Source organism: Cherax quadricarinatus, chromosome 18 (assembly GCF_038502225.1).
Source record: "Cherax quadricarinatus isolate ZL_2023a chromosome 18, ASM3850222v1, whole genome shotgun sequence".
NCBI lineage: Eukaryota > Metazoa > Arthropoda > Malacostraca > Decapoda > Parastacidae > Cherax > Cherax quadricarinatus.
Window position 1 is genome coordinate 468,689 of NC_091309.1, and position 27,828 is coordinate 496,516.

The 27,828-nt window shown below is 48.6% G+C and overlaps 1 protein-coding gene across 1 annotated transcript in view; it reads right to left on the minus strand.

Moving 5' to 3' along the window:
* Window positions 1–2,561: 2,561 nt before the first annotated feature.
* LOC138852898 (lachesin-like) overlaps window positions 2,562–27,828 on the minus strand; it is a 376,358-nt gene continuing 351,091 nt past the window's right edge. The window contains exons 3-5 of the mRNA XM_070086486.1: window positions 14,342–14,527; window positions 7,531–7,723; window positions 2,562–2,731 (exon numbers count right to left, since the gene is read on the minus strand). Of these exons, the coding sequence (XP_069942587.1) occupies window positions 2,562–2,731; window positions 7,531–7,723; window positions 14,342–14,527 (549 nt within the window). The remainder of the gene's footprint in view (window positions 2,732–7,530; window positions 7,724–14,341; window positions 14,528–27,828) is intronic.

Sequence of the window (27,828 nt, forward strand, 5' to 3'; positions counted from 1 at the left end):
ATAAGATGTTAACTATCTGGCTATAATATTAACTATCTGGCTATAATGCTATAACTATCTGATAATGTTAACTATCTGGCTATAAGATGTTAACTATCTGGCTATAATGTTAACTATCTGGCTATAATGTTAACTATCTGGCTATAATGTTAACTATCTGGCTATAATGTTAACTATCTGGCTATAAGATGTTAACTATCTGGCTATAATGTTAACTATCTGGCTATAATGTTAACTATCTGGCTATAATGTTAACTATCTGGCTATAATGTTAACTATCTGGCTATAATGTTAACTATCTGGCTATAATGTTAACTATCTGGCTATAATGTTAACTATCTGGCTATAATGTTAACTATCTGGCTATAATTAACTATCTGGCTTAACTATCTGGCTACAATGTTAACTATCTGGCTATAATATTAACTATCTGGCTATAATGTTAACTATCTGGCTATAATGTTAACTATCTGGCTATAATGTTAACTATCTGGCTATAATGTTAACTATCTGGCTATAAGGTGTTAACTATCTGGCTATAATGTTAACTATCTGGCTACAATGTTAACTATCTGGCTATAATATTAACTATCTGGCTATAATGTTAACTATCTGGCTATAATGTTAACTATCTGGCTATAATGTTAACTATCTGGCTATAATGTTAACTATCTGGCTATAAGATGTTAACTATCTGGCTATAATGTTAACTATCTGGCTATAATGTTAACTATCTGGCTATAATGTTAACTATCTGGCTATAATGTTAACTATCTGGCTATAATGTTAACTATCTGGCTATAACGTTAACTATCTGGCTATAATGTTAACTATCTGGCTATAATGTTAACTATCTGGCTATAATGTTAACTATCTGGCTATAATGTTAACTATCTGGCTATAATGTTAACTATCTGGCTATAATGTTAACTATCTGGCTATAATGTTAACTATCTGGCTATAATGTTAACTATCTGGCTATAATGTTAACTATCTGGCTATAATGTTAACTATCTGGCTATAATGTTAACTATCTGGCTATAATGTTAACTATCTGGCTATAATGTTAACTATCTGGCTATAATGTTAACTATCTGGCTATAATGTTAACTATCTGGCTATAATGTTAACTATCTGGCTATAATGTTAACTATCTGGCTATAATGTTAACTATCTGGCTATAATGTTAACTATCTGGCTATAATGTTAACTATCTGGCTATAATGTTAACTATCTGGCTATAATGTTAACTATCTGGCTATAATGTTAACTATCTGGCTATAATGTTAACTATCTGGCTATAATGTTAACTATCTGGCTATAATGTTAACTATGGCTATAATGTTAACTATCTGCTATAATGTTAACTATCTGGCTATCTATCTGGCTATAATGTTAACTATCTGGCTATAATCAATGATTATTAAAATCATGCGTCACAGTGCGTCAGAACGCGTCACAGTGCGTCAGAACGCGTCACAGTGCGTCAGAACGCGTCACAGTGCGTCAGAACGCGTCACAGTGCGTCAGAACGCGTCACAGGGCGTCAGAACGCGTCACAGGGCGTCAGAACGCGTCACAGTGCGTCAGAACGCGTCACAGTGCGTCAGAATGCGTCACAGTGCGTCAGAACGCGTCACAGTGCGTCAGAACGCGTCACAGTGCGTCAGAACGCGTCACAGTGCGTCAAAGCGCGTCACAGTGCGTCAGAACGCGTCACAGTGCGTCAGAAAGCGTCACAGTGCGCCAGAACGCGTCACAGTGCGACAGAACGCGTCACAGTGCGTCAGAACGCGTCACAGTGCGCCAGAACGCGTCACAGTGCGCCAGAACGCGTCCCAGTGCGTTAGAACGCGTCACAGTGCGTCAGAACGCGTTACAGTGCGCCAGAACGCGTCACAGTGCGCCAGAACGCGTCACAGTGCGTCAGAACGAGTCACAGTGCGTCAGAACGAGTCACAGTGCGTCAGAACGCGTCACAGTGCGTCAGAACGCGTCACAGTGCGTCAGAACGAGTCACAGTGCGTCAGAACGCGTCACAGTGCGTCAGAACGCGTCACAGTGCGTCAGAACGAGTCACAGTGCGTCAGAACGCGTCACAGTGCGTCAGAACGCGTCACAGTGCGTCAGAACGAGTTACAGTGCGTCAGAACGAGTCACAGTGCGTCAGAACGCGTCACAGTGCGTCAGAACGAGTTACAGTGCGTCAGATCGCGTTCCAGTGCGTCAGAACGAATCATAGTGCATCAGAACGCGTCACAGTGCGTCAGAGCGAGTCACAGTGCGTCGGAGCGCGTGGCAGTGCGTCAGAACGCGTGGCAGTGCGTCAGAACGCGTGACAGTGCGTCAGAACGAATCACAGTGCGTCAGAACGAGTCACAGTGCGTCAGAATGCGTCACTGTGCGTCAGAACGCGTCACAGTGCGTCAGATGGCGTCACAGTACGACACCCGACGCGTCAACCAATGCGTCAGTGAGTGCAAATTCAAGGCGTCAACACGTCAGTGAGTGCGTCACTCAACGCACCAGTGAGTGCGTCACTCAACGCCCCAGTTAGTGCGTCAGGAATGCGTCAGGAAGGCGTGCGTCAGTAGGTACTCACAGTGCACCTGCACCACCATGCGCTTGCTGACAGCCGGAGGTATATCGTTGGACGCTATACACAGATATGCTCCCATGTCGTCCCGAGCCACTTTCTCCAACACCAGCTCTGGTCCAGCCCACGTCAACACTGTTGGTAGGTAGGTAGGTAAGTAGGTATCTAGATAGGTAAGTAGGTAGGTAAGTAGGTAGGTAAGTAGGTAGGTAAGTAGGTAGGTAAGTAGGAAGGTAAGTAGGTAGGTAAGTAGGTAGGTAAGTAGGTATCTAGATAGGTAAGTAGGTAGGTAAGTAGGTAGGTAAGTAGGTAGGTAAGTAGGAAGGTAAGTAGGTAGGTAAGTAGGTAGGTAAGTAGGTAGGTAAGCTGGTAGGTAAGTAGGTAGGTAAGTAGGTAGGTAAGTAGGTAGGCACGTAGGTAGGTAGGTAGGTAAGTAGGTAGGTAAGTAGGTAAGTAGGTAGGTAAGTAGGTAGGTAAGTAAGTAGGTAGGTAAGTAAGTAGGTAGGTAAGTAGGTAGGTAAGTAGGTACGTAAGTAGGTAAGTAAGTAGGTAAGTAAGTAGGTAAGTAGGTAGGTAAGTAGGTAGGTAAGTAGGTAGGTAAGTAGGTAAGTAGGTAGGTAAGTAGGTAGGTAAGTAGGTAGGTAAGTAGGTAGGTAAATAGGTATTTAAGTAGGTAGGTAAGTAGGTAGGTAAGTAGATAAGTAAGTAGGTAGGTACGTAGGTAAGTAGGTAGGTAAGTAAGTAGGTAAGTTGGTAGGTAAGTAGGTAAGTAGGTAGGTAAGTAAGTAGGTAAGTTGGTAGGTAAGTAGGTAAGTAGGTAGGTAATAGGTAGGTAAGTGTACACATGTACACATAAACAGTAACCATACATAGTAACATTTATAATCCCCAAACATGTCAGACTTATTTCTACTGTGGTCCTTGATATTACCATTATGGTCCTTGATATTACCATTATGGTCCTTGATATTACCATTATGGTCCTTGATATTACCATTATGGTCCTTGATATTACCATTATGGTCCTTGATATTACCATTATGGTCATTGATATTACCATTATGGTCCTTGATATTACCATTATGGTCCTTGATATTACCATTATGGTCCTTGATATTACCATTATGGTCCTTGATATTACAATTATGGTCCTTGATATTACCATTATAGTCCTTGATATTACCATTATGGTCCTTGATATTACCATTATGGTCCTTGATATTACCATTATGGTCCTTGATATTACCATTATGGTCCTTGATATTACCATTATGGTCCTTGATATTACCATTATGGTCCTTGATATTACCATTATGGTCCTTGATATTTCCATATACTGACAGCAGGTGTAAGGTGACTAACATCCAGGTACCTACTTACTGCTAGGTGAATACTGACAGCAGGTGTAAGGTGACTAACATCCAGGTACCTACTTACTGCTAGGTGAACAGTGACAGCAGGTGTAAGGTGACTAACATCCAGGTACCTACTTACTGCTAGGTGAACAGTGACAGCAGGTGTAAGGTGACTAACATCCAGGTACCTACTTACTGCTAGGTGAACAGTGACAGCAGGTGTAAGGTGACTAACATCCAGGTACCTACTTACTGCTAGGTGAACATGGACAGCACGTGTAAGGTGACTAACATCCAGGTACCTACTTACTGCTAGGTGAATACTGACAGCAGGTGTAAGGTGACTAACATCCAGGTACCTACTTACTGCTAGGTGAATACTGACAGCAGGTGTAAGGTGACTAACATCCAGGTACCTACTTACTGCTAGGTGAACAGTGACAGCAGGTGTAAGGTGACTAACATCCAGGTACCTACTTACTGCTAGGTGAATACTGACAGCAGGTGTAAGGTGACTAACATCCAGGTACCTACTTACTGCTAGGTGAATACTGACAGCAGGTGTAAGGTGACTAACATCCAGGTACCTACTTACTGCTAGGTGAACAGTGACAGCAGGTGTAAGGTGACTAACATCCAGGTACCTACTTACTGCTAGGTGAACATGAACAGCCCCTCAGCCTGAAGTCGATTACATGGACTCTAGTCTGAGGGACTGATTACCTCATTCCCACCCTTATCTTTCACCCTTCTTCTCTGTAATGGACTGATGACGCCACTGGTCGGAGTAACGGTTCCTCAGTACAGGTGCCTAAGTATACCGTAGCTGGACACATCACACATATCTAGTAACATGGGGGGGGTGAGGGAGGATGGGGAGTTGAATAACAGCTCTAGGTCTTTCGTGTTGCAGTCAACGAGAGTTCATCAGGAGCATGCAACAGTGGAATAGAGACGGAGGTGTAGCCGGGTAGGTGTGGTAGCAAGCACACCCAACGCACCAGTCCTGCCAGTCTGATTCTCGACGTTCCTGACAGTATATAGGCAGCTGGACATGTTGTGAAGTGTTTCAAGGACCCCAGTGGAAATATCAAGAGCCCCTAATGGAAATATCAAGGACTCCCCATGGAAATATCAAGGACTCCCCATGGAAATATCAAGGACTCCCCATGGAAATATCAAAGACTCCCCATGGAAATATCAAGGACCTCTCAATGGGAATAAGTCAGTTTTGGGGTGTGATGGTGGGTAATGTAAACATGTGCTGCTGTGTGTACATAAGCCTCCCAGCACCTGGATAAACTTACTAACTGCGGAAAGTTACCTAACATTGTTGTTAATGATCGTGAAACTCTGTAGACGTGTAAAAACTATCAATTACTGGTTGACTGTGTCTGGTCTACCAGGCTGGTGGGTGACGGACTTTCCAGAACTTAGGTAAGACACGGCTACACAGTGGGCGTCTTTCCTTAAGACACCTGCTGTCCCTGTTGACCTTGCAGTAAGCAGGTACCTGGATGTTAGTCACCTCAGACCTGCTGTCCCTGTTCACCTGGCAGTAAGTAGGTACCTGTGTGTTAATCACCTTAGACCTGCTGTCCCCTTTCACCTAGCAGTAAGTAGGTATCTGGGAGTTAGTAGACTGGTGTGGGTGGCATCCTGGAGACAAAATTAACCATAGTTGCAGGAAATGCTCTACATAACCAGGGACTTTCTATTTAGCATGCAACTGATGTCAGCTATGGTCTGTTAGAAATAAAGATTATTATTATTATTATTATTATTATTATTATTATTATTATTATTATTATTATTATTATTATTATTATTATTATTATTATTATTATTATTATTATTATATTCTCCCTTTGTTACCACATTTATCGACTGACTGCTTTTCTGCTACGTTTTGGTTTGGTATGTCTGACCGAGGCCTTCCACTGGCTTTCCCCTCCACCCCTTTAAAAATATGGTTAGGATTCACTGTTCCAGAACACTTGCTTGAACCTGGAGTGCCTGGCAGGACTGCCTCGTCTCTTCTGTGTCTGTGACTGGACCGGTAAGCCAGCGGAAGGCTTCGGTCACATAGACAAAAATCTCTAGCTGCGGGTCATCATATGACTAATACCCGCGTCAGGAAACACCTGTCTTGTTTCCTGACGTACGAGGGCCGTGTATACGTCACTTGACGTACGAGGGCCGTGTGTACGTCACTTGACGTACGAGGGCCGTGTGTACGTCACTTGACGTACGAGGGCCGTGTGTACGTCACTTGACGTACGAGGGCCGTGTGTACGTCACTTGACACACGAGGGCCGTGAGTACGTCACTTGACGTACGAGAGCCGTGTGTACGTCACTTGACACACGAGGGCCGTGAGTACGTCACTTGACGTACGAGAGCCGTGTGTACGTCACTTGACGTACCATGTTAGTTATGCTCCTAATTGGTTATTCTTGTTGACTAACGAACTTGATCCAGGATGTTGCGTGAGGCCAGAGATAGATGCTGGGATAATTGATGCTGGGATAGTTGATGCTGGGATAGTTGATGCTGGGATAGTTGATGCTGGGATAGTTGATGCTGGGATAGTTGATGCTGGGATAGTTGATGCTGGGATAGTTGATGCTGGGATAGTTGATGCTGGGATAGTTGATGCTGGGATAGTTGATGCTGGGATAGTTTATGTTGGGATAGTTGATGCTGAGATAGTTGATGCTGAGATAGTTGATGCTGGGATAGTTGATGCTGGGATAGTTTATGTTGGGATAGTTGATGCTGAGATAGTTGATGCTGAGATAGTTGATGCTGAGATAGTTGATGCTGAGATAGTTGATGCTGGGATAGTTGATGCTGGGATAGTTGATGCTGGGATAGTTGATGCTGGGATAGTTGATGCTGAGATAGTTGATGCTGGGATAGTTGATGCTGGGATAGTTGATGCTGGGATAGTTGATGCTGAGATAGTTGATGCTGGGATAGTTGATGCTGGGATAGTTGATGCTGAGATAGTTGATGCTGAGATAGTTGATGCTAAGATTGTTGATGCTGGGATAGTTGATGCTGGGATAGTTGATGCTGGGATAGTTTATGTTGGGTTGGATGAGGGAGAACAGCAGAGTTGTGGATAGATCATGCTTCTCGCTGTCCACTTCGAGGACAGCGAGAAGCAAGCTTCTATACCACAAGACGGGCAGCCAGCAGCAACTTCACTCTGGCTGTAACCTTCTCCAGAACATCACTTCATCTGAGATCATTTATCCCCAGGATGACTCGAGTATGGAACACATTCCTACAGCATTATGATGTCAACCAGATAAAGCCCACAGATGGTCCACAGCTGGCCCACAGATGGCTCCAACTTCATCCTGTTCCCTACTTGTATGTCTCATAACAATAAAAATGCTTTCAAATGAGCTGATGTAGGTAACAGCTGTTAGCTTGTTAATACAGTTAGGAATCCTTAACCTGACCTTGTCAAACAGTGTGTAAGAGAGAGAGAGAGAGAGAGAGTTGAGTCAGTACATTTAAGTAAGGTTGATACAGTTGACACACCAGAGAGTGAACATGTGATCTTACCTTCGGTCTTGGGTTGACCAGGTGGTCTGAGGACCAGGTGTCTACCATCTTCCCTGCGCCACTCTACCCGTGGCTCCGGGTACCCGTGTGCCCTACACACCAGACGTACTGTACTGCCTTCCGGCGTCATTACATCTCCTGACGTCTCGTCAGCAATGATGTCAGGGGGGATGACGACGTTGAGGTGTCCCACCTGTGGGCAGGGAGGCAGAGTGAGGCACTGACACTGGCAGGGTGAGGCGCTGTCACTGGCAAGGTGAGGCACTGAGACTGGCAGGATGGAGCGCTGATACTGGCAGGGTGAGGCACTGTCACTGGCAGGGCAAGGCACCGTCACTGGCAGGTTGAAGCACTGACACTGGTAGGGTGAGGCACTGACACTGGCAGGGTGAGGCACTGTCACTGACAGGGTGAGGCGCTGTCACTGGCAGAGTGAGGCACTAACACTGGCAGGGTGAGGCACTGACACTGACTGAGTGAGGCACTGACACTGGCAGGGTGAGGCACTGACACCGGCAGGGTGAGGCACTGTCACTCGCAGGGTGAGGCACTGTCATTGGCAGGATGAAGCACAGACACTAGCAGGGTGAGGCACTGACACTGGCAAGGTGAGGCACTGACACTGGCAGGGTGAGGCACTGATACTGGCAGATTGATTCACTGACACTGGCAGGGTGAGGCACTGACACTGGCAGATTGAGGCACTAACACTGGCAGGGTGAGGCACTGACAGTGGCAGATTGAGGCACTGACACTGGCAGGGTGAGGCACTGACTCTGGGAGGGTGAGGCACTGACACTGGCAGATTGAGGCACTAACACTGGCAGGGTGAGGCACTGACACTGGCAGATTGAGGCACTGACACTGGCAGGGTGAGGCACTGACACTGGGAGGGTGAGGCACAGACACTGACAGGGTGAGGCACTGACACTGGCAGGGTGAGGCACTGACACTGGCAGGGTGAGGCACTGACACTGGCAGTTTGAGGCACTTACACTGGTAGGGTGAGGCACTGACACTGGCAGTTTGAGGCACTGACACTGGGAGGGTGAGGCACAGACACTGACAGGGTGAGGCACTGACACTGGCAGGGTGAGGCACTGACACTTGCAGGGTGAGGCACTGACACTGGCAGTGTGAGGCACTGACACTGGCAGGGTGAGACACTGACACTGGCAGGGTGAGGCACTGACACTGGCAAGGTGAGGCACTGACACTGGCAGGGTGAGGCACTGATACTGGCAGATTGATTCACTGACACTGGCAGGGTGAGGCACTGACACTGGCAGATTGAGGCACTAACACTGGCAGGGTGAGGCACTGACAGTGGCAGATTGAGGCACTGACACTGGCAGGATGAGGCACTGACACTGGCAGGGTGAGGCACTGACACTGACAGATTGAGGCACTGACACTGGCAGGATGAGACACTGACACTGGCAGGGGTGAGGCACTGACACTGGCAGGGGTGAGGCACTGACACTGGCAGGGGTGAGGCACTGACATTGGCATGGTGAGGCACTGACACTGGCAGGGTGAGGCACTGACACTGGCAGGGGTGAGGCATTGACACTGACAGGGAGAGGCACTGACACTGGCAGAGACACTGACACTGGCAGGGTGAAGCACTGACACTGGCAGGGTGAGGCACTGACACTGGCAGGGTGAGGCACAGACACTGACAGGGTGAGGCACTGACACTGGCAGGGTGAGGCATTGACACTGACAGGGTGAGGCACTGACACTTGCAGAGTGAGATACTGACACTGGCAGGGTGAGGCACTGACACTGGCAGGGTGAGGCACTGACACTGGCAGGGTGAGGCACTGACACTGGCAGGGTGAGGCACTGACACTGGCAGGGTGAGGCACTAGCACTGGCAGGGTGAGGCACTGACACTGGCAGGGTGAAGCACTGACACTGGCAGGGTGAAGCACTGACACTGGCAGGGTGAAGCAATGACACTGGCAGGGTGAAGCACTGACACTGGCAGGGTGAGGCACTGACACTGGCAGGGTGAGGCACTGACACTGGCAGGGTGAGGCAATGACACTGGCAGGGTGAGGCACTGACACTGACAGGGTGAGGCACTGACACTGGCAGGGTGAGGCACTGACTCTGACAGGGTGAGGCACTAACACTGGCAGGGTGAGGCACTGACACTGACAGGGTGAAGCACAGACACTGACAGGGTGAAGCACTGACACTGGCAGGGTGAAGCACAGACACTGACAGGGTGAGGCACTGACACTGGCAGGGTGAAGCAAAGACACTGGCAGGGTGAAGCACTGACACTGGCAGGGTGAAGCACTGACACTGGCAGGGTGAGGCACTGACACTGTCAGGGTGAGGCACTGACACTGGCAGGGTGAAGCACTGACACTGGCAGGGTGAGGCACTGACACTGGCAGGGTGAGGCACTGACACTGGCAGGGTGAGGCACTGACACTGGCAGGGTGAGGCACTAGCACTGGCAGGGTGAGGCACTGACACTGGCAGGGTGAGGCACTGACACTGGCAGGGTGAAGCACTGACACTGGCAGGGTGAAGCACTGACACTGGCAGGGTGAGGCACTGACACTGGCAGGGTGAGGCACTGACACTGGCAGGGTGAGGCACTGACACTGGCAGGGTGAGGCACTGACACTGACAGGGTGAGGCACTGACACTGGCAGGGTGAGGCACTGACTCTGACAGGGTGAGGCACTAACACTGGCAGGGTGAGGCACTGACACTGACAGGGTGAAGCACAGACACTGACAGGGTGAAGCACTGACACTGGCAGGGTGAAGCACAGACACTGACAGGGTGAGGCACTGACACTGGCAGGGTGAAGCACAGACACTGGCAGGGTGAAGCACTGACACTGGCAGGGTGAGGCACTGACACTGGCAGGGTGAGGCACTGACACTGGCAGGGTGAAGCACTGACACTGGCAGGGTGAAGCACAGACACTGACAGGGTGAAGCACTGACACTGGCAGGGTGAGGCACTGACACTGGCAAGGTGAGGCACTGACACTGGCAGGGTGAAGCACTGACACTGGCAGGGTGAGGCACTGACACTGGCAGGGTGAGGCACTGACACTGGCAGGGTGAAGCACTGACACTGGCAGGGGGAGGCACTGACACTGGCAGGGTGAGGCACTGACACTGGCAGGGTGAAGCACTGACACTGGCAGGGTGAGGCACTGACACTGGCAGGGTGAAGCACTGACACTGGCAGGGTGAGGCACTAACACTGGCAGGGTGAGGCACTGACACTGGCAGGGTGAGGCACTGACACTGGCAGGGTGAGGCACTGACACTGGCAGGGTGAAGCACTGACACTGGCAGGGTGAGGCACTGACACTGGCAGGGTGAAGCACTGACACTGGCAGGGTGAAGCACTGACACTGGCAGGGTGAGGCACTGACACTGGCAGGGTGAAGCACTGACACTGGCAGGGTGAAGCACTGACACTGGCAGGGTGAGGCACTGACACTGGCAGGGTGAGGCACTGACACTGGCAGGGTGAGGCACTGACACTGGCAGGGTGAGGCACTGACACTGGCAGGGTGAGGCACTGACACTGGCAGGGTGAGGCACTGACACTGGCAGGGTGAGGCACTGACACTGGCAGGGTGAGGCACTGACACTGGCAGGGTGAGGCACTGACACTGGCAGGGTGAGGCACTGACACTGGCAGGGTGAAGCACTGACACTGGCAGGGTGAGGCACTGACAATGGCAGGGTGAGGCACTGACACTGGCAGGGTGAGGCACTGACAATGGCAGGGTGAGGCACTAACACTGGCAGGGTGAGGCACTGACACTGGCAGGGTGAAGCACAGACACTGGCAGGGTGAGGCACTGACACTAACAGGGTGAGACACTGACACTGGCAGGGTGAGGCACTGACAATGGCAGGGTGAGGCACTGACACTGGCAGGGTGAGGCACTGTCAGGGAACAAGTGACATTCCTTTATATAAGGAACTTAATTTAGTGGAACAATATCTGGAACAATATCTGGACAATATAGGTTTATTTGCAGCCAGCAGTAACAGCCTGCTTGATCAGGTCCTGATCCAACTCGAGGCCTGGTCATGAACCTGGCCCCGGTGTCGTCGACCACGAGAATGGCCTCCAGGTATACCAGTACTCACCTGGTACTCTCCCCCAGTACTCACCCGGTACTCTCCCCCAGTACTCACCTGGTACTCTCCCCCAGTACTCACCTGGTACTCTCCCCCAGTACTCACCTGGTACTCTCCCCCAGTACTCACCTGGTACTCTCCCCCAGTACTCACCTGGTACTCTCCCCCAGTACTCACCTGGTACTCTCCCCCAGTACTCACCTGGTACTCTCCCCAGTACTCACCTGGTACTCTCCTCCAGTACTCACCTGGTACTCTCCCCCAGTACTCACCTGGTACTCTCCCCCAGTACTCACCTGGTACTCTCCCCCAGTACTCACCTGGTACTCTTCCCCAGTTCTCACCTGGTACTCTCCCCCAGTACTCACCTGGTACTCTCCCCCAGTACTCACCTGGTACTCTCCTCCAGTACTCACCTGGTACTCTCCCCCAGTACTCACCTGGTACTCTCCCCCAGTACTCACCTGGTACTCTCCCCCAGTACTCACCTGGTACTCTCCCCCGGACTCACCTGGTACTCTCCCCCGGGCTCACCTGGTACTCTCCCCCAGTACTCACCTGGTACTCTCCCCCAGACTCACCTGGTACTCTCCCCCAGACTCACCTGGTACTATCCCCAGTACTCAGCTGGTACTCTCCTCCAGTACTCACCTGGTACTCTCCCCAGTACTCACCTGGTACTCTCCCCAGTACTCACCTGGTACTCTCCCCCAGACTCAGCTGGTACTCTCCCCCAGACTCAGCTGGTACTCTCCTCCAGTACTCAGCTGGTACTCTCCCCCAGTACTCAGCTGGTACTCTCCCCAGTACTCAGTTGGTACTCTCCACCAGTGCTCACCTGGTACTCTCCCCCAGTACTCACCTGGTACTCTCCCCCAGACTCACCTGGTACTCTCCCCCAGACTCACCTGGTACTCTCCCCCAGACTCAGCTGGTACTCTCCCCCAGTACTCAGCTGGTACTCTCCCCCAGTACTCAGCTGGTGCTCTCCCCCAGTACTCACCTGGTACTCTCCCCAGTACTCAGTTGGTACTCTCCCCCAGTACTCATCTGGTACTCTCCCCCAGTACTCAGCTGGTACTCTCCCAAAGTACTCAGCTGGTACTCTCCTCCAGTACTCAGCTGGTACTCTCCCCCAGTACTCACCTGGTACTCTCCCCCAGTACTTAGCTAGTACTCTCCCCAGTACTCACCTGGTACTCTCCCCCAGTACTCAGCTGGTACTCTCCCCCAATACTCAGCTGGTACTCTTCCCCAGTACTCAGCTGGTACTCTCCCCCAGTACTCAGCTGGTACTCTTTCCAGTACTCAGCTGGTACTCTCCCCCAGTACTCACCTGGTACTCTTCCCCAGTACTCACCTGGTACTATCCACCAGTACTCACCTGGTACTCTCCCCCAGTACTTACCTGGTACTCTCCCCCAGTACTCAGCTGGTACTCTCCCCCAGTACTCACCTGGTACTCTCCCCCAGTACTCACCTGGTACTCTCCTCCAGTACTCAGCTGGTACTCTCCCCCAGTACTCAGCTGGTACTCTCCCCCAGTACTCACCTGGTACTCTCCCCCAGTACTCAACTGGTACTCTCCCCCAGTACTCACCTGGTACTCTTCCCCAGTACTCACCTGGTACTATCCACCAGTACTCACCTGGTACTCTCCCCCAGTACTTACCTGGTACTCTCTCCCAGTTCTCAGCTTGTACTCTCCCCCAGTACTCACCTGGTACTCTCCTCCAGTACTCACCTGTACTCTCCCCCAGTACTCACCTGGTACTCTCCCCCAGTACTCAGCTGGTACTCTCCCCAGTACTCAACTGGTACTCTCCCCCAGTACTCACCTGGTACTCTCCCCCAGTACTCACCTGGTACTCTCCCCCAGTACTCACCTGTCCTCTCCCCAATACTCACCTGGTACTTTCCCCAGTACTCAGTTGGTACTCTCTCCAGTACTCAACTGGTACTCTCCCCCAGTACTCACCTGGTACTCTCTACCAATACTCATCTGGTACTCTCCCCAATACTCACCTGGTACTCTTTACCAATACTCACTGGTACTCTCCACCAATACTCACTGGTACTCTCCACCAATACTCACCTTGTACTCTCCACCAATACTCACCTGGTACTCTCCACCAATACTCACCTGGTACTCTCCACCAATACTCAGCTGGTACTCTCCACCAATACTCACCTGGTACTCTCCACCAATACTCACCTGGCACTCTCCACCAATACTCACCTGATACTCTCCACCAATACGCACCTGGTACTCTCCCCAGTACTCACCTGGTACTCTCCCCAGTACTCACTTGGTACTCTCCACCAGTACTCACCTGATATTATCCCCAGTACTCACCAGGCACTCTCCACCAGTACTCACCTGGTGTTTCATGGGGTCAATGTTGATCTGAGACATGTACTCTCCCCACCAGTACTCACCTGGTGTTTCATGGGGCCAGTGTTGAACTGACACATGTACTCTCCCCACTAGTACTCACCTGGTGTTTCATGGGGTCAGTGTTGATCTGAGACATGTACTCTCCCCACCAGTACTCACCTGGTGTTTCATGGGGTCAGTGTTGAACTGACACATGTACTCTCCCCACCAGTACTCACCTGGTGCTTCTTGGGGTCAGTGTTGATCTGACACATGTACTCTCCCCACCAGTACTCACCTGGTGTTTCATGGGGTCAGTGTTGATCTGACACATGTACTCTCCAGAGTCGTTACGTCTGACGTCTCTGATCTTAAGTTCCCAGGTCTTGTGATCAGAATGGATGACATTCATTCGGTTGTTGTGGGTGATGACCCTGTTGTGTATGGCCAGGATGGCCTTGCTGTCCGCCTTGATCCATGCAACCTGTCGACCATCACCACAACCATGTTAGCACACCCTGCCAACCCTACATACTCAGGGGGGAGGAGGGTGTTGGCAGGGAGGGCAAAGGGACGCCAGGGAGGGAAGGGTGCTGGCAGGGAGAGTGGCTAGGAGAGTACGGGTGGTGGTAAGGACGGCAGGGGGACGTCAGGGAGGGCAAGGTGGTGGCAGGGAAGGTAAGGAATGGCAGGGGATGCCAAGGAAGTGACTGGGAGGCAAGAGAGAGGGGAGAGGGAGGGGAGAGGAAGGGGAGAGGGAGGAGAGAGAGAGATGGGTGAGAGGGAGGGGAGAAGAAGGGATGAGAGGGATGGGTGAGAGGGATTGGAGAAGAAGGGGTGAGAGGTGGGAGAGGGAGGGGTGAGATCGGAGAGGGAGGGGAGAGGGAGAGGGAGAGGAGAGGGAGTTGAGAGGGAGGGGATAGGGAGGGGAGAGGGAGAGGGAGGGGAGAGGGAGAGGAGAGGGAGGGGAGAGGGAGGGGAGAGGGAGGGGAAGATGGAGGGGAGAGTGAGGGGAGAGAGGGATGGGTGAGAGGGAGGAGAGAAAAAAGGGGTGAGAGGGATGGGTGAGAGGGAGGGGAGAAGAAGGGGTGAGAGGGAAGGGAGAGGGAGGGGTGAGAGGGAAGGGAGAGGGAGGGGTGAGAGGGAAGGAAGAGGGAGGGGTGAGAGGGAAGGAAGGTGGGAGAGGTGAGAGGGAAGGGAGAGGGAGGGGTGAGAGGGAAGGGAGAAGAAGGGGTGAGAGGGAAGGGAGAGGGAGGGGTGAGAGGGATGGGAGAGGGAGGGGTGAGAGGGAAGGGAGAGGGAGGGGTGAGAGGGAAGGGAGAGGGAGGGGTGAGAGGGAAGGGAGAGGGAGGGGTGAGAGGGAAGGGAGAGGGAGGGGTGAGAGGGAAGGGAGAGGGAGGGGGTGAGAGGGAAGGGAGAGGGAGGGGTGAGAGGGAAGGGAGAGGGAGGGGTGAGAGAAGGGGGCATTATGTATGTGTGTTAGTGTGTATGAGTGTATATGTGTGTGTGTTTGTGTGTGTGTATGTTTATGTATGTATGGTGTGTGCATGTATGTGTATGGTATATATATATATATATATATATATATATATATATATATATATATATATATATATATATATATATATATATATATATATATATATATATATATATATCCTCATTCCTCTTTTAAAGTGTACTGTATTGCTAACACTCCAACAGCACATCGTCATAAAAACCACTCGCCTTCACTCACTCCTGTCTAACACGCTTACACACGTCTGCTGGATGTCCAAGCTCCTAGCATTCAAAACCTCCTTTTCCCCCTCCCACCAATCTTTCCTAGGACGACCCCTACCCCGTCTTCCCTCCACTACACATTTATACACCCTCCTAGTCATCCTATTTTGCTCTATCCTCTCTAACTGTCCCAACCACCACAACAGCCTCTCCTCAGCCCTCTGGATAACACTGCTGGTATCCCTGAACCTCCTTCTAGTATTCAAACTACAAATTATATCCATAATATTCACACCACACATTGCCCTCAGACTCGACATCTCCAATACCTCCAGCCTCTTCCTCGCTGCAACGTTAAAAACCCATGCTTCACACCCATGTAAGAGTCTTACTACCACTACACTCTAGACTCATCCTTCCAAATTCTCATTACCTAAATTTTTTTTGTCACCCTCATCACAGTGTTCTTTCCAATATTCAGTTTTAATTTCCATCTTTCACATAACCTTCCAAATTAAGAATCTCCCAAAAGTACTGCATCATCTGCAAAAATCAACAATGATAAATCCCACTATATGTTAGATCTTGATGGTGTAGTGCCACACCTCTCCCCAGCATGCCAGTCTTAACAACCTCACCCATAAATACATTTAACAGTGATGGTAGCATCACAGTTCACTGTCTAAGACGAACTTTTACTGGCAGTAATCTCCCTCTCTCCAACACACACTAACCTGAGCCTCACTATCCTCGTAAAATACTCTTAACTGCTTCCAGTTGCTTACCAGCCGCTGCCACACACCTGCAACACTTGCAACACCTGCAACACCTGCAACACTTGCAACACTTGCAACACCTGCAACACCTGCAACACTTGCAACACTTGAAACATGTCTTCCTTATTGACTCTATCACAAATACAAGTGTGACACAAAATATTCTTACCTTCCACTAAACATCAGTAGATTAAATACTTCATTGAAAATACGTCGACTATAAGCACATGTTAAGTGTTGTGGGTGTAGTGTTGTTGTGGGTGTAGTGTTGTTGTGGGTGTAGTGTTGTTGTGGGTGTAGTGTTGTTGTGGGTGTAGTGTTGTTGTGGGTGTAGTGTTGTTGTGGGTGTAGTGTTGTTGTGGGTGTAGTGTTGTTGTGGGTGTAGTGTTGTTGTGGGTGTAGTGTTGTTGTGGGTGTGGTGTTGTTGTGGGTGTAGTGTTGTTGTGGGTGTAGTGTTGTTGTGGGTGTAGTGTTGTTGTAGGTGTAGTGTTGTTGTAGGTGTAGTGTTGTTGTGGGTGTAGTGTTGTTGTGGGTGTAGTGTTGTTGTGGGTGTAGTGTTGTTGTGGGTGTATTGTTGTTGTGGGTGTAGTGTTGTTGTGGGTGTAGTGTTGTTGTGGGTGTGGTGTTGTTGTGGGTGTAGTGTTGTTGTGGGTGTAGTGTTGTTGTGGGTGTAGTGTTGTTGTAGGTGTAGTGTTGTTGTAGGTGTAGTGTTGTTGTGGGTGTAGTGTTGTTGTGGGTGTAGTGTTGTTGTAGGTGTAGTGTTGTTGTGGGTGTAGTGTTGTTGTGGGTGTAGTGTTGTTGTGGGTGTAGTGTTGTTGTGGGTGTAGTGTTGTTGTAGGTGTAGTGTTGTAGGTGTAGTGTTGTTGTAGGTGTAGTGTTGTTGTGGGTGTAGTGTTGTTGTGGGTGTAGTGTTGTTGTAGGTGTAGTGTTGTTGTGGGTGTAGTGTTGTTGTGGGTGTAGTGTTGTTGTAGGTGTAGTGTTGTAGGTGTAGTGTTGTTGTGGGTGTAGTGTTGTTGTGGGTGTAGTGTTGTTGTGGGTGTAGTGTTGTTGTGGGTGTAGTGTTGTTGTAGGTGTAGTGTTGTTGTAGGTGTAGTGTTGTTGTAGGTGTAGTGTTGTTGTGGGTGTAGTGTTGTTGTGGGTGTAGTGTTGTTGTAGGTGTAGTGTTGTAGGTGTAGTGTTGTTGTGGGTGTAGTGTTGTTGTGGGTGTAGTGTTGTTGTGGGTGTAGTGTTGTTGTAGGTGTAGTGTTGTTGTAGGTGTAGTGTTGTTGTGGGTGTAGTGTTGTTGTGGGTGTAGTGTTGTTGTAGGTGTAGTGTTGTAGGTGTAGTGTTGTTGTGGGTGTAGTGTTGTTGTGGGTGTAGTGTTGTTGTGGGTGTAGTGTTGTTGTGGGTGTAGTGTTGTTGTAGGTGTAGTGTTGTTGTAGGTGTAGTGTTGTTGTGGGTGTAGTGTTGTTGTGGGTGTAGTGTTGTTGTAGGTGTAGTGTTGTAGGTGTAGTGTTGTTGTGGGTGTAGTGTTGTTGTGGGTGTAGTGTTGTTGTGGGTGTAGTGTTGTTGTGGGTGTAGTGTTGTTGTAGGTGTAGTGTTGTTGTAGGTGTAGTGTTGTTGTAGGTGTAGTGTTGTTGTGGGTGTAGTGTTGTTGTAGGTGTAGTGTTGTTGTGGGTGTAGTGTTGTTGTGGGTGTAGTGTTGTTGTAGGTGTAGTGTTGTTGTAGGTGTAGTGTTGTTGTAGGTGTAGTGTTGTTGTGGGTGTAGTGTTGTTGTAGGTGTAGTGTTGTTGTAGGTGTAGTGTTGTTGTAGGTGTAGTGTTGTTGTAGGTGTAGTGTTGTTGTGGGTGTAGTGTTGTTGTAGGTGTAGTGTTGTTGTGGGTGTAGTGTTGTTGTGGGTGTAGTGTTGTTGTAGGTGTAGTGTTGTTGTGGATGTAGTGTTGTTGTAGGTGTAGTGTTGTTGTGGGTGTAGTGTTGTTGTAGGTGTAGTGTTGTAGGTGTAGTGTTGTTGTGGGTGTAGTGTTGTTGTGGGTGTAGTGTTGTTGTGGGTGTAGTGTTGTTGTGGGTGTAGTGTTGTTGTAGGTGTAGTGTTGTTGTAGGTGTAGTGTTGTTGTAGGTGTAGTGTTGTTGTGGGTGTAGTGTTGTTGTAGGTGTAGTGTTGTTGTGGGTCTAGTGTTGTTGTGGGTGTAGTGTTGTTGTAGGTGTAGTGTTGTTGTGGGTGTAGTGTTGTTGTAGGTGTAGTGTTGTTGTAGGTGTAGTGTTGTTGTAGGTGTAGTGTTGTTGTAGGTGTAGTATTGTTGTAGGTGTAGTGTTGTTGTAGGTGTAGTGTTGTTGTAGGTGTAGTGTTGTTGTAGGTGTAGTGTTGTTGTAGGTGTAGTGTTGTTGTAGGTGTAGTGTTGTTGTAGGTGTAGTGTTGTTGTAGGTGTAGTGTTGTTGTAGGTGTAGTGTTGTTGTGGATGTAGTGTTGTTGTAGGTGTAGTGTTGTTGTGGATGTAGTGTTGTTGTAGGTGTAGTGTTGTTGTGGATGTAGTGTTGTTGTAGGTGTAGTGTTGTTGTGGGTGTAGTGTTGTTGTAGGTGTAGTGTTGTTATGGGTGTAGTGTTGTTGTGGGTGTAGTGTTGTTGTGGGTGTAGTGTTGTTGTGGGTGTAGTGTTGTTGTGGGTGTAGTGTTGTTGTTGGTGAAGTGTTGTTGTAGGTGTAGTGTTGTTGTAGGTGTAGTGTTGTTGTGGGTGTAGTGTTGTTGTAGGTGTAGTGTTGTTGTAGGTGTAGTGTTGTTGTGGGCGTAGTGTTGTTGTGGGTGTAGTGTTGTTGTGGGTGTAGTGTTGTTGTAGGTGTAGTGTTGTTGTGGTTGTAGTGTTGTTGTGGGTGTAGTGTTGTTGTGGGTGTAGTGTAGTTGTGGGTGTAGAGTTGTTGTGGGTGTAGTGTTGTTGTGTGTGTGGTGTTGTTGTGGGTGTAGTGTTGTTGTGGGTGTAGTGTTGTTGTAGGTGTAGTGTTGTTGTAGGTGTAGTGTTGTTGTAGGTGTAGTGTTGTTGTGGGTGTAGTGTTGTTGTAGGTGTAGTGTTGTTGTAGGTGTAGTGTTGTTGTAGGTGTAGTGTTGTTGTAGGTGTAGTGTTGTTGTAGGTGTAGTGTTGTTGTAGGTGTAGTGTTGTTGTGGGTGTAGTGTTGTTGTAGGTGTAGTGTTGTTGTAGGTGTAGTGTTGTTGTGGGTGTAGTGTTGTTGTAGGTGTAGTGTTGTTGTGGGTGTAGTGTTGTTGTAGGTGTAGTGTTGTTGTAGGTGTAGTGTTGTTGTAGGTGTAGTGTTGTTGTGGGTGTAGTGTTGTTGTAGGTGTAGTGTTGTTGTAGGTGTAGTGTTGTTGTAGGTGTAGTGTTGTTGTAGGTGTAGTGTTGTTGTAGGTGTAGTGTTGTTGTAGGTGTAGTGTTGTTGTAGGTGTAGTGTTGTTGTAGGTGTAGTGTTGTTGTAGGTGTAGTGTTGTTGTGGATGTAGTGTTGTTGTAGGTGTAGTGTTGTTGTGGGTGTAGTGTTGTTGTAGGTGTAGTGTTGTTGTAGGTGTAGTGTTGTTGTAGGTGTAGTGTTGTTGTAGGTGTAGTGTTGTTGTAGGTGTAGTGTTGTTGTAGGTGTAGTGTTGTTGTAGGTGTAGTGTTGTTGTAGGTGTAGTGTTGTTGTAGGTGTAGTGTTGTTGTGGATGTAGTGTTGTTGTAGGTGTAGTGTTGTTGTAGGTGTAGTGTTGTTGTAGGTGTAGTGTTGTTGTAGGTGTAGTGTTGTTGTAGGTGTAGTGTTGTTGTAGGTGTAGTGTTGTTGTAGGTGTAGTGTTGTTGTAGGTGTAGTGTTGTTGTAGGTGTAGTGTTGTTGTGGATGTAGTGTTGTTGTAGGTGTAGTGTTGTTGTGGGTATAGTGTTGTTGTAGGTGTAGTGTTGTTATGGGTGTAGTGTTGTTGTGGGTGTAGTGTTGTTGTGGGTGTAGTGTTGTTGTGGGTGTAGTGTTGTTGTGGGTGTAGTGTTGTTGTTGGTGAAGTGTTGTTGTAGGTGTAGTGTTGTTGTAGGTGTAGTGTTGTTGTGGGTGTAGTGTTGTTGTAGGTGTAGTGTTGTTGTAGGTGTAGTGTTGTTGTGGGCGTAGTGTTGTTGTGGGTGTAGTGTTGTTGTGGGTGTAGTGTTGTTGTAGGTGTAGTGTTGTTGTGGTTGTAGTGTTGCTGTGGGTGTAGTGTTGTTGTGGGTGTAGTGTAGTTGTGGGTGTAGAGTTGTTGTGGGTGTAGTGTTGTTGTGTGTGTGGTGTTGTTGTGGGTGTAGTGTTGTTGTGGGTGTAGTGTTGTTGTGGGTGTAGTGTTGTTGTGGGTGTAGTGTTGTTGTGGGTGTAGTGTTGTTGTGGATGTAGTGTTGTTGTGCGTGTAGTGATGTTGTGGGTGTAGTGTTGTTGTGGGTGTAGTGTTGTTGTGGGTGTAGTGTTGTTGTGGGTGTAGTGTTGTTGTGGGTGTAGTGTTGTTGTGGGTGTGGTGTTGTTGTGGGTGTAGTGTTGTTGTGGGTGTAGTGTTGTTGTGGGTGTAGTGTTGTTGTGGGTGTAGTGTTGTTGTGGGTGTAATGTTGTTGTGGGTGTAGTGTTGCTGTAGGTGTAGTGTTGTTGTGGGTGTAGTGTTGTTGTGGGTATAGTGTTGTTGAGGGTGTGGTGTTGTTGTGGGTGTAGTGTTGTTGTGGGTGTAGTGTTGTTGTGGGTGTAGTGTTGTTGTGGGTGTAGTGTTGTTGTGGGTGTAGTGTTGTTGTGGGTGTAGTGTTGTTGTGAGTGTAGTGTTGTTGTGGGTGTAGTGTTGTTGTGGGTGTAGTGTTGTTGTGGGTGTAGTGTTGTTGTGGGTGTAGTGTTGTTGTGGGTGTAGTGTTGTTGTGGGTGTGGTGTTGTTGTGGGTGTAGTGTTGTTGTGGGTGTAGTGTTGTTGTGGGTGTAGTGCTGTTGTGGGTGTAGTGTTGTTGTGGGTGTAATGTTGTTGTGGGTGTAGTGTTGTTGTAGGTGTAGTGTTGTTGTGGGTGTAGTGTTGTTGTGGGTATAGTGTTGTTGAGGGTGTGGTGTTGTTGTGGGTGAAGTGTTGTTGTGGGTGTACTGTTGTTGTGGGTGTAGTGTTGTTGTGGGTGTAGTGTTGTTGTGGGTGTGGTGTTGTGGGTGTAGTGGTGTTGTGGGTGTAGTGTTGTTGTGGGTGTAGTGTTGTTGTGGGTGTAGTGTTGTTGTGGGTGTAGTGTTGTAGTGGGTGGAGTGTTGTAGTGGGTGTAGTGTTGTAGTGGGTGTAGTGTTGTAGTGGGTGTAGTGTTGTAGTGGGTGGAGTGTTGTAGTGGGTGTAGTGTTGTAGTGGGTGTAGTGTTGTAGTGGGTGTAGTGTTGTAGTGGGTGTAGTGTTGTAGTGGGTGTAGTGTTGTAGTGGGTGGAGTGTTGTAGTGGGTGTAGTGTTGTAGTGGGTGTAGTGTTGTAGTGGGTGTAGTGTTGTAGTGGGTGTAGTGTTGTAGTGGGTGTAGTGTTGTAGTGGGTGTAGTGTTGTAGTGGGTGTAGTGTTGTAGTGGGTGTAGTGTTGGAGTGAGTGTTGTGTTGATGTGGGTGTAGTGTTGTAGTGGGTGTAGTGTTGTAGTGGGTGTAGTGTTGTAGTGGGTGTAGTGTTGTAGTGGGTGTAGTGTTGTAGTGGGTGTAGTGTTGTAGTGGGTGTAGTGTTGTAGTGGGTGTAGTGTTGTAGTGGGTGTAGTGTTGTAGTGGGTGTAGTGTTGTAGTGGGTGTAGTGTTGTAGTGGGTGTAGTGTTGTAGTGGGTGTAGTGTTGTAGTGGGTGTAGTGTTGCAGTGGGTGTAGTGTTGTAGTGGGTGTAGTGTTGTAGTGGGTGTAGTGTTATAGTGGGTGTAGTGTTGTAGTGGGTGTAGTGTTGTAGTGGGTGTAGTGTTGTAGTGGGTGTAGTGTTGCAGTGGGTGTAGTGTTGTAGTGGGTGTAGTGTTGTGGGTGTAGTGTTGGTGGGTGTAGTGTTGTAGTGGGTGTAGTGTTGTAGTGGGTGTAGTGTTGCAGTGGGTGTAGTGTTGTAGTGGGTGTTGTGTTGTAGTGGGTGTAGTGTTGTAGTGGGTGTAGTGTTGCAGTGGGTGTAGTGTTGTAGTGGGTGTAGTGTTGTAGTGGGTGTAGTGTTGTAGTGGGTGTAGTGTTGTAGTGGGTGTAGTGTTGTAGTGGGTGTAGTGTTGCAGTGGGTGTAGTGTTGTAGTGGGTGTAGTGTTGTAGTGGGTGGGTGTAGTGTTGTAGTGGGTGTAGTGTTGCAGTGGGTGTAGTGTTGTAGTGGGTGTAGTGTTGTAGTGGGTGTAGTGTTGTAGTGGGTGTAGTGTTGCAGTGGGTGTAGTGTTGTAGTGGGTGTAGTGTTGTAGTGGGTGTAGTGTTGTAGTGGGTGTAGTGTTGTAGTGGGTGTAGTGTTGTAGTGGGTGTAGTGTTGTAGTGGGTGTAGTGTTGTAGTGGGTGTAGTGTTGTAGTGGGTGTAGTGTTGTAGTGGGTGTGTTGTAGTGTTGTAGTGGGTGTAGTGTTGTAGTGGGTGTGTTGTAGTGTTGTAGTGGGTGTAGTGTTGTAGTGGGTGTAGTGTTGTAGTGGGTGTAGTGTTGTAGTGGGTGTAGTGTTGTAGTGGGTGTAGTGTTGTAGTGGGTGTAGTGTTGTAGTGGGTGTAGTGTTGTAGTGGGTGTAGTGTTGTAGTGGGTGTAGTGTTGTAGTGGGTGTAGTGTTGTAGTGGGTGTAGTGTTGTAGTGGGTGTAGTGTTGTAGTGGGTGTAGTGTTGTAGTGGGTGTAGTGTTGTAGTGGGTGGAGTGTTGTAGTGGGTGGGTGTAGTGTTGTAGTGGGTGTAGTGTTGTAGTGGGTGTGTTGTAGTGTTGTAGTGTGTGTAGTGTTGTAGTGGGTGGAGTGTTGTAGTGGGTGTAGTGTTGTAGTGGGTGTAGTGTTGTAGTGGGTGGGTGTTGTAGTGGGTGTAGTGTTGTAGTGTTGTAGTAGGTGTAGTGTTGTAGTGGGTGTAGTGTTGTAGTGGGTGTAGTGTTGTAGTGGGTGTAGTGTTGCAGTGGGTGTAGTGTTGTAGTGGGTGTAGTGTTGCAGTGGGTGTAGTGTTGTAGTGGGTGTAGTGTTGTAGTGGGTGTAGTGTTGTAGTGGGTGTAGTGTTGTAGTGGGTGTAGTGTTGTAGTGGGTGGAGTGTAGTGGGTGTAGTGTTGTAGTGGGTGTAGTGTTGTAGTGGGTGTAGTGTTGTAGTGGGTGTAGTGTTGTAGTGGGTAGTGTAGTGTTGTAGTGGGTGTAGTGTTGTAGTGTTGTAGTGGGTGTAGTGTTGTAGTGGGTGTAGTGTTGTAGTGAGTGTAGTGTTGTAGTGGGTGGAGTGTTGTAGTGGGTGTAGTGTTGTAGTGGGTGTAGTGTTGTAGTGGGTGTAGTGTTGTAGTGGGTGGAGTGTTGTAGTGGGTAGTGTTGTAGTGGGTGGAGTGTTGTAGTGGGTGTAGTGTTGTAGTGGGTGTGTTGTAGTGGGTGTAGTGTTGTAGTGGGTGGAGTGTTGTAGTGGGTGTAGTGTTGTAGTGGGTGGAGTGTTGTAGTGGGTGGAATGTTGTAGTGGGTGTATTGTTGTAGTGGGTGTAGTGTTGTAGTGGGTGTAGTGTTGTAGTGGGTGTAGTGTTGTAGTGGGTGTGTTGTAGTGGGTGGAATGTTGTAGTGGGTGTATTGTTGTAGTGGGTGGAGTGTTGTAGTGGGTGGATTGTTGTAGTGGGTGTAGTGTTGTAGTGGGTGTAGTGTTGTAGTGGGTGTAGTTGTAGTGGGTAGTGTTGTAGTGGGTAGTGTTGTAGTGGGTGTAGTGTTGTAGTGGGTGTAGTGTTGTAGTGGGTGTAGTGTTGTAGTGGGTGTAGTGTTGTAGTGGGTGTAGTGTTGTAGTGGGTGTAGTGTTGTAGTGGGTGGAGTGGGTGGAGTGTTGTAGTGAGTGTAGTGTTGTAGTGGGTGTAGTGTTGTAGTGGGTGTAGTGTTGTAGTGGGTGTAGTGTTGTAGTGGGTGAAGTTTTGTAGTGGGTGTAGTGTTGTAGTGGGTGTAGTGTTGTAGTGGGTGTAGTGTTGTAGTGGGTGTAGTGTTGTAGTGGGTGTAGTGTTGTAGTGGGTGTAGTGTTGTAGTGGGTGTAGTGTAGTGTAGTGGGTGTATTGTAGTGGGTGTGTAGTGTAGTGGGTGTAGTGTTGTAGTGGGTGTAGTGTTGTAGTGGGTGTAGTGTTGTAGTGGGTGTAGTGTTGTAGTGGGTGTAGTGTTGTAGTGGGTGTAGTGTTGTAGTGGGTGTAGTGTTGTAGTGGGTGTAGTGTTGTAGTGGGTGTAGTGTTGTAGTGGGTGTAGTGTTGTAGTGGGTGTAGTGTTGTAGTGGGTGTAGTGTTGTAGTGTGTGTAGTGTAGTGTAGTGGGTGTATTGTAGTGGGTGTAGTGTTGTAGTGGGTGTAGTGTTGTAGTGGGTGTAGTGTTGTAGTGGGTGTAGTGTTGTAGTGGGTGTAGTGTTGTAGTGCTAGGTGCAATGATGTGTGTAGTGTTGTGGTGGGTGTAGTGATGTGTGTGCAGTGTTGCAGTAATGTGTGTAGTGTTGCAATGTGTGTAGTGTTGTAGTGGTGGGTGTAGTGTTGTAGTGGTGGGTGTAGTGTTGTAGTGGTGGGTGTAGTGTTGTAGTGGTGGGTGTAGTGTTGTAGTGGTGGGTGTAGTGTTGTAGTGGTGGGTGTAGTGTTGTAGTGGTGGGTGTAGTGTTGTAGTGGTGGGTGTAGTGATGTGTGTAGTGTTGTAGTGGTAGGTGTAGTGATGTGTGTAGTGTTGTAGTGGGTGTAGTGTTGTAGTGGGTGTAGTGTTGTAGTGGGTGTAGTGTTGTAGTGGGTGTAGTGTTGTAGTGGGTGTAGTGTTGCAGTGGGTGTAGTGTTGTAGTGGGTGTAGTGTTGTAGTGGGTGTAGTGTTGTAGTGGGTGTAGTGTTGTAGTGGGTGTAGTGTAGTGTTGTGTTGTAGTGGGTGTAGTGTTGTAGTGGGTGTAGTGTTGTAGTGGGTGTAGTGTTGTAGTGGGTGTAGTGTTGTAGTGGGTGTAGTGTTGTAGTGGGTGTAGTGTTGTAGTGGGTGTAGTGTTGTAGTGGGTGTAGTGTTGTAGTGGGTGTAGTGTTGTAGTGGGTGTAGTGTAGTGGGTGTGGTGTAGTGGGTGTGTAGTGTATAGTGGGTGTAGTGTAGTGGGTGTAGTGTAGTGTAGTGGGTGTAGTGTGGTGTGTAGTGTAGTGGGTGTAGTGTATAGTGGGTGTAGTGTAGTGTAGTGGGTGTGTAGTGTAGTGGGTGTAGTGTAGTGGGTGTGTAGTGTTGTAGTGGGTGTAGTGTTGTAGTGGGTGTAGTGTTGTAGTGGGTGTAGTGTTGTAGTGGGTGTAGTGTTGTAGTGGGTGTAGTGTTGTAGTGGGTGTAGTGTTGTAGTGGGTGTAGTGTTGTAGTGGGTGTAGTGTTGTAGTGTAGTGGGTGTAGTGTAGTGGGTGTGGTGTACTGTAGTGGGTGTGTAGTGTTGTAGTGGGTGTAGTGTTGTAGTGGGTGTAGTGTTGTAGTGGGTGTAGTGTTGTAGTGGGTGTAGTGTTGTAGTGGGTGTAGTGTTGTAGTGGGTGTAGTGTTGTAGTGGGTGTAGTGTTGTAGTGGGTGTAGTGTTGTAGTGTGTGTAGTGTTGTAGTGGGTGTAGTGTTGTAGTGGTGTGGTTGTAGTGTTGTAGTGGGTGTAGTGTTGTAGTGGGTGGAGTGTTGTAGTGGGTGTAGTGTTGTAGTGGGTGTAGTGTTGTAGTGAGTGTAGTGTTGTAGTGGGTGGAGTGTTGTAGTGGGTGTAGTGTTGTAGTGGGTGGAGTGTTGTAGTGGGTGTAGTGTTGTAGTGGGTGTAGTGTTGTAGTGAGTGTAGTGTTGTAGTGGGTGGAGTGTTGTAGTGGGTGTAGTGTTGTAGTGGGTGTAGTGTTGTAGTGAGTGTAGTGTTGTAGTGGGTGGAGTGTTGTAGTGAGTGTAGTGTTGTAGTGGGTGTAGTGTTGTAGTGAGTGTAGTGTTGTAGTGGGTGGAGTGTTGTAGTGGGTGTAGTGTTGTAGTGGGTGGAGTGTTGTAGTGGGTGTAGTGTTGTAGTGGGTGGAGTGTTGTAGTGGGTGTAGTGTTGTAGTGGGTGGAGTGTTGTAGTGGGTGTAGTGTTGTAGTGGGTGTAGTGTTGTAGTGGGTGTAGTGTTGTAGTGGGTGTAGTGTTGTAGTGGGTGTAGTGTTGTAGTGGGTGGAGTGTTGTAGTGGGTGGAATGTTGTAGTGGGTGTATTGTTGTAGTGGGTGTAGTGTTGTAGTGGGTGTAGTGTTGTAGTGGGTGTAGTGTTGTAGTGGGTGGAGTGTTGTAGTGGGTGGAATGTTGTAGTGGGTGTATTGTTGTAGTGGGTGGAGTGTTGTAGTGGGTGTAGTGTTGTAGTGGGTGTAGTGTTGTAGTGGGTGTAGTGTTGTAGTGGGTGTAGTGTTGTAGTGGGTGTAGTGTTGTAGTGGGTGTAGTGTTGTAGTGAGTGTAGTGTTGTAGTGGGTGGAGTGTTGTAGTGGGTGTAGTGTTGTAGTGGGTGGAGTGTTGTAGTGGGTGTAGTGTTGTAGTGGGTGTAGTGTTGTAGTGAGTGTAGTGTTGTAGTGGGTGGAGTGTTGTAGTGGGTGTAGTGTTGTAGTGGGTGGAGTGTTGTAGTGGGTGTAGTGTTGTAGTGGGTGTAGTGTTGTAGTGAGTGTAGTGTTGTAGTGGGTGGAGTGTTGTAGTGGGTGTAGTGTTGTAGTGGGTGTAGTGTTGTAGTGAGTGTAGTGTTGTAGTGGGTGGAGTGTTGTAGTGAGTGTAGTGTTGTAGTGGGTGTAGTGTTGTAGTGAGTGTAGTGTTGTAGTGGGTGGAGTGTTGTAGTGGGTGTAGTGTTGTAGTGGGTGGAGTGTTGTAGTGGGTGTAGTGTTGTAGTGGGTGGAGTGTTGTAGTGGGTGTAGTGTTGTAGTGGGTGGAGTGTTGTAGTGGGTGTAGTGTTGTAGTGGGTGTAGTGTTGTAGTGGGTGTAGTGTTGTAGTGGGTGTAGTGTTGTAGTGGGTGGAGTGTTGTAGTGGGTGGAATGTTGTAGTGGGTGTATTGTTGTAGTGGGTGTAGTGTTGTAGTGGGTGTAGTGTTGTAGTGGGTGTAGTGTTGTAGTGGGTGGAGTGTTGTAGTGGGTGGAATGTTGTAGTGGGTGTATTGTTGTAGTGGGTGGAGTGTTGTAGTGGGTGTAGTGTTGTAGTGGGTGTAGTGTTGTAGTGGGTGTAGTGTTGTAGTGGGTGTAGTGTTGTAGTGGGTGTAGTGTTGTAGTGGGTGTAGTGTTGTAGTGGGTG